Source organism: Leguminivora glycinivorella, chromosome 20 (genome assembly GCF_023078275.1).
Source record: "Leguminivora glycinivorella isolate SPB_JAAS2020 chromosome 20, LegGlyc_1.1, whole genome shotgun sequence".
Lineage (NCBI taxonomy): Eukaryota > Metazoa > Arthropoda > Insecta > Lepidoptera > Tortricidae > Leguminivora > Leguminivora glycinivorella.
Window position 1 is genome coordinate 11,750,306 of NC_062990.1, and position 6,000 is coordinate 11,756,305.

The 6,000-nt window shown below is 37.1% G+C and overlaps 1 protein-coding gene across 1 annotated transcript; it reads right to left on the minus strand.

Moving 5' to 3' along the window:
* Positions 1 to 134: 134 nt before the first annotated feature.
* Positions 135 to 4,175, minus strand: LOC125237077 (macro domain-containing protein RSc0334-like). Its single transcript, XM_048144028.1, has 4 exons — positions 3,789 to 4,175; positions 2,919 to 3,011; positions 2,448 to 2,523; positions 135 to 780 (listed from the first exon to the last, which is right to left on the minus strand). The coding sequence occupies exons 1-4, from the start codon at positions 4,164 to 4,166 to the stop codon at positions 452 to 454; spliced, it is 876 nt and encodes a 291-aa protein (XP_047999985.1). The 5' UTR covers positions 4,167 to 4,175; the 3' UTR covers positions 135 to 451.
* Between the last annotated feature and the right edge of the window lie 1,825 nt (positions 4,176 to 6,000).

Consider the following 6,000-nt stretch of genomic DNA (forward strand, 5'->3'; position numbering starts at 1 on the left):
AATTTCACCACTATTAACAGAGGGGAGCTGATGTTTCTACACCTTATACTTTACAAGCGTCACTGCCTGAGAGAATGACTAAGGGAATTCATAGTCTGTTTCTTCATATGTATACCTACAATCAAATGGCTAAATACTTTTAAATGTTTTATTACAATTATAAAAAGACAATATGTCCGTAAAAATTGAGATGGTTACACCAATCAGAACTAGTAAAACATGCAACAACAAAAACTTTTACATACAAAGCAGTTATTATAAATTCAAAACAACCAAGTTTGACCACTATTATAGGACCATTGTTGGCTATCACCATCCTCCTTGCGTTATCTCGGGCATTTGCCGCGGCTCATTGTTGGTAAACGCATAATTTAATCTTATGAAAATTTCATTTTCAGCTGCTTACAATACCAAGAATATGAGTGTTTTTTTTGTCAACCTCTCTAGCCCCTTATTCAGTCACACTAGCCCCATCATTATATTTCCTTTCATACATAGGAAAGTACATCTGCATCAAAGTCTCATATATATCCACATCAATCGGCAGGAAAGTGCAGAAAATGATCCGGTTCATCTGCGGGTTCTGTTCTAGAAACTTCCTGGCAGTTTTCAGAGTGATGTGGGCAGCTAGGCGATTAGGGAAGCCGTAGATGCCAGTTGAGATGCAGGGGAAAGCGATGGATTTTAAGTCGTACTCCTTTACGTAGGAGAAACATTTCTCGTAGCAGGATTGGAGGTCTGGCGCTGAGCCGTTTTGAGGGCCCACTGTGTGGATGACATCTGGAAGATGAAGAATCAATTTAGCATTTAGTTAACAACTTTTTTTATACTGTAAATATCCCTATTTACAATATAAAAAAAGCAAAGCTATTTGGTAGAATATATGTAATAAAACCGGCCAAGAGCGTGTCGGGCCACGCTCAGTGTAGGGTTTCTCAAAAACTACTAAACCTATCAAGTTCAAAACAATTTTCCTAGAAAGTCTTTATACAGTTCTACTTTTGTGATTTTTTCATATTTTTTAAACATATAGTTCAAAAGTTAGAGGGGGGGGGGACGCACTTTTTTTTTCCTTTAGGAGCGATTATTTCCGAAAACATTAATATTATCACAAAAACGATCTTAGTAAACCCTTATTCATTTTTAAATACCTATCCAACAATATATCCAATATATCACACGTTGGGGTTGGAATGAAAAAAATATCCGCCCCCACTTTACGTGTAGGGGGGTACCCTAATAAAACTTTTTTTTCCATTTTTTATTTTTGCAATTTGTTGGCGTGATTGATATACATATTGGTACCAAATTTCAGCTTTCTGGTGCTTACAGTTACTGAGATTATACGCGGACGGACGGACGGACAGACAGACATGGCGAAACTATAAAGGCTGCCACACACCGCAAAGCGGGACGGGAGCGGGACGGGCGCGGGTCGCTAGCGCCGCGGTAGGCGCGCGTGACACGCGCGCTGGCTGCGCGGTGAGGCACACACTGACAATGCCCGAATGTCGGCGCGACGGACCCGCGCGGGTCCCGCGGCGGGAGCGGGACACGACCTGTTGTGATTGGGCGGGTTAGCGCGGGACGGGCGCGGCGCGGAGCGGGGCGTGCGCGGAGCGTCGGTGTGTGGCACCGTATTTGATTCAGTGTTATACAGCGCGGCGCTCGCGCCCCGCGCCCGTCCCGCTCCCGTCCCGCTTTGCGGTGTGTGGCAGCCTTAAGGGTTCCTAGTTGACTACGGAACCCTAAAAAGTGTTAATCACACGTCCCTGCTTATGTAATTCACAAGTATTTCAGGCCTTAGAAAATTATGGAGTGGGACATAATTTATGGAACTGCAGCAGGAAAGTCCTTATGAAAATCATCATTTAAATGAAGCAGTTTTTGCTAATTCTTAATATTTCTATGCTTCTTAACTTAAAAGTTTATTAAACCAGTATGAATGTTTTGTGTTGTTATATTTAAATTCTACTTCTCATATTTTTTAGAGCAACTTACTACTGTATATTCTCATTATATTAACTCCGAATACTCCGATACACAAAGCTTGTCTGAAAGAGATCCCCAGATTAAGCAATAAGAACGCCTGTTGTTACCTCTGTTTTATTGTTTTTGTGTTTCTTGTGCATTACTTGTAAACTATGTAAGGTGTGCAATAAAGAGTATTGTATATTGTAAACCAGGTGCAAATTATAATTTAATGTACTTTTGTTAGATAGAGTTGTAAGGTCGTTAATCAGCCAAAGTCTTTGGTAGTGTCTCCCCACAGGGGTCTCCTGGATGTAGTAGCTAAAGGCGTGAGTGGTGATCGTCGGCTCCAGGTTGTACACTGCCACCGTGACGCCTCCGCGATAGCCACAGGGTACACTACTGACAATGTGCCTACTACTAGACACTTTGCAGGCCACTTAATGTACTTATTGTAATGTATTTAATGTACTTACATTTAGCTGGCAAGTTGTAGCCTCCAGTGACTTTAGCCTGACCAGTAGGGCATCCACCAAGGGTATTGCATTCTTGCTGAAAAATCAAATTACTCATATTAAAAGCATGCAAAGACAAGTACAGAAACTTTAGAAAAAACATTAGGTGTGTTCTTGAAAATACCCAACTACTATACTTTGTTTCTTTTAAGATTAGAATTATCTGTCAAACGGGTAAACAAACAAAGAAGCAGTGGTCGTAGACCTTCCTTCTTCGATTTCGGCCGATACCACTGATTTCTTGGAACTTATGTACATATAGTATTATAAGTTATAAGTTCCAAGAAATCAGTGGTATTGGCCGAAATCGAAGAAGGAAGGTCTACGACCACTGCTTCTTTGTTTACCGTTTGACAGATAATTCTAATCTTAAAAAAAACGAAGTATAAGTTGATTTGAGTGTAGAAAAAAACAATGAAACTAGTCCGATACCTGTAACAGTGGGCCAGCGGCCCTATGTATGGCTCCATCAACACCGCCACCAGCTTTTAGAAGAGAGTTAGCCGCATTCACTATAGCATCAACCTGAAAAAATTCAAGCGATTAAATTAAAATACAGTGTGCAAAAATCGAATGCCACATCAATGGCAACTACCTTAAATATTGTAAATAGCACATTTTGTGTAAGGGAGACTTTCCTTTGTTTTTAAAAACAATAAATTCTGCATTTAAGGATTTATGAAAAATCGCTTGCCTCAGTCGGGACTCGAACCGGTCAAATGTGACAAAAAATAACGTGCCGTATTTTATGATGCAGATTGAAAGGGTTACTGATAAGGTTCATTTTTCTCTAAATAACAAATACAATCAGAATAACGGAAGGCCATGAAAATTTGGCACGTTATTTTTTGTCACATTTGACCGTTTTTCCACCCTGTATATGTATAATCAAAATTTGCATAAATAACCTTAGGCTGTTGTCTGTTATGTTATGTTTAACATTGAATCATCATATCAGCCCTTTATCACCCACTGCTGGTGATAGACCTAGCCTCATCCAGTTGTGAACTGCAATTTCCTGGATATCGTCAACCCAACGAGCCAATAGATGGCAGGCATTCTTATATGACTGAACAAGTTTTGAGTGGTTTCATACTGCATGTGTATACATTGATATGTGAACATTGTGAACTAAATAGAATAACTTTTGTAAGAGTATTGTTATCTATTTGGAAGGTTGAATAACAGTATTTGACCTTACAAGCTAAAAACAAAACTTTATTATGATAAGCTAGGTTCGCATGTGATGTTTGAAGGGTTTAGATAAAACTAACACAAATAAACAATATAGAAGATACCCACTTCAAGTTTTGTAATATCCCCTTTGAAAATGGAGACCTTCCTGATGAGTTCAGTGTTCTTTTCATTGTCGATCCTGGCGTTCTTAAATATTTCCACATCTTCCAAATTGTATTTTTTGGATTCGAGATTTTTTTGGGTTCGAATACAATCGTCCCAAGGGTAAACACTATCAAGAGTTACGTAGTTTTGCGATACGTAAAGTTTTCTTTTTTCGTCTAACGGCAGGTTTACAATCCTCGTTTTTTCAACTTTCCATTTCGCTGGCGACGCCATATTTTTAAAGGACGCGGAGCGGTGTTGTATAAATTGGACGAATGGTAGAACTTTACGTGGGTCTGGAATCTTGGAAAATAACAAGCGATATGCCGGCGATAACATTCTAACTTTGACAGTTTTGACAGCATGTGGAAAGCACGTTCAGATACAAGATACAATAATTAAAGAATGGTGTCTAATAATTTTCACCATTAGAATAATGTTTTTGCATTAAAAACGACAAAATTACTCGTTATTACGCTTACACAATTTCATAAAATATTGTTGTCCGATATGGAAGCAAATAAATATCAATTATAAATATTTTTACTGATGGTATCTGAACGTATAATTTTTTTAGGAATCATTTTCGGTGACGTGACATTGACAGAGTAAAATCCGGTCGTTAACAATTTTACTCTACTTCTAAACTTTTACTTTGTAGTTAGTCAATCAGCTAGAACTTGTATCAAATATTTAAATTATCGGCATTTTATTTATTTATCGAATTTGTTAATACTAATATTTAAGGCTTTTTAAAATTAAAAATACTTTAATTGTCTTCAGTGGTGTTGCTAGAAAGTAAACAATTCCCATAAGTTCGGTACATACATTTTATGTTCCAAACTACATAAAATGGCTTTGGTTTTGCATTGCATTGCATTGCATTGCATCTCAATTTCATTCAAAATATGTCAAACTAAACTCTGTCAAACAAGTCTGTCAGTAAATAAGAACAAAGAAAACTATAGGTATCCTTTTCTCTAGCACCCTAAAGAAAAGGATGCATATAGTTTTCTTTGTTCTTATTTACTGACAGACTTGTTTGACAGAGTATATGTATAAACATATGCCAATAAATATTATGATAATTATGTTTTTAGGGTTCCGTACCTCAAAGAGGAAAAACGGAACCCTTATAGGATCACTCGCGTGTCTGTCTGTCCCTCTGTCACAGCCGATTTCTCCGAAACTACTAGACCGATTTACTTGAAATTTGGCACACGTATGTAAACAAGTGGCCCAAAGACGGACATGTAATATAATTAAATGAAATTAAACGAAATTTAATCATAGGGGCCACTTTTGGGGGGTAAAATTGAAAATTAAAAATCAAAGTTATTAGAACTATATTGTGCTACATATCAAATGAAAGAGCATTTTATAAGCATCTCAAATATATATTTTTTATAGTTTTTATTTTGGTAATTTAGAAGTAATTTAAGAAAATAAGCAAAAAATTACCATTCCCCCCCCCTTATCTCCGAAACTACTTAGCGGAAATTTTTCAAAAAAATACACGAGATAGCCCTCTACCTGTAGATTACAGGAAAACCTATTAGAAATCTACAGTCAAGCGTAAGTCGGACTTAAGAGAAAAAAACTCAAATTGAGATTTTTCACTCACTGCCGCTGCAAGTACTTACTAAATGTTTTGAAATTTTGTGAGCGCCATGGACAGGTAGAAAGAAATTCATTTCTGTTTAGAAATTGTTAAAAATTTTAAGCATTTGCCAAAATGACTTAAGTTCCTACTAAAAAAGAGGCGCTTACGACTGTTTAGAACTGCACTGACCATAATATTGCCCTAATAGGTCCAAAAAATGGTGTATATATACGAAAACAAAAAAATTGTGCCACCGACAACCAAAATCTGAAGTCTATTTGCTCTATCTCTTATAGTTTCCGAAATATACGCAAAATCTTTAAAGTACAAATCTAGTGTAGTCAGGCGCTCATGACCTTTTTGTATGGAAATGTCGAAATCCGACTCGCACTTTACCGATTTTCATAGAAAGTTGTGTTTTATTATAGTTTTCAAGGAGGTTTCTTGTTTTTAACCACCAACGCAAAAATATTATAATAATAATAGGTTTGACGCTTGACATGTCTGTCTGGCATCATAGCTCCCGAACGAATCAATCGATTTTGATTTAGTTTTTAATGTTTAAGGTGA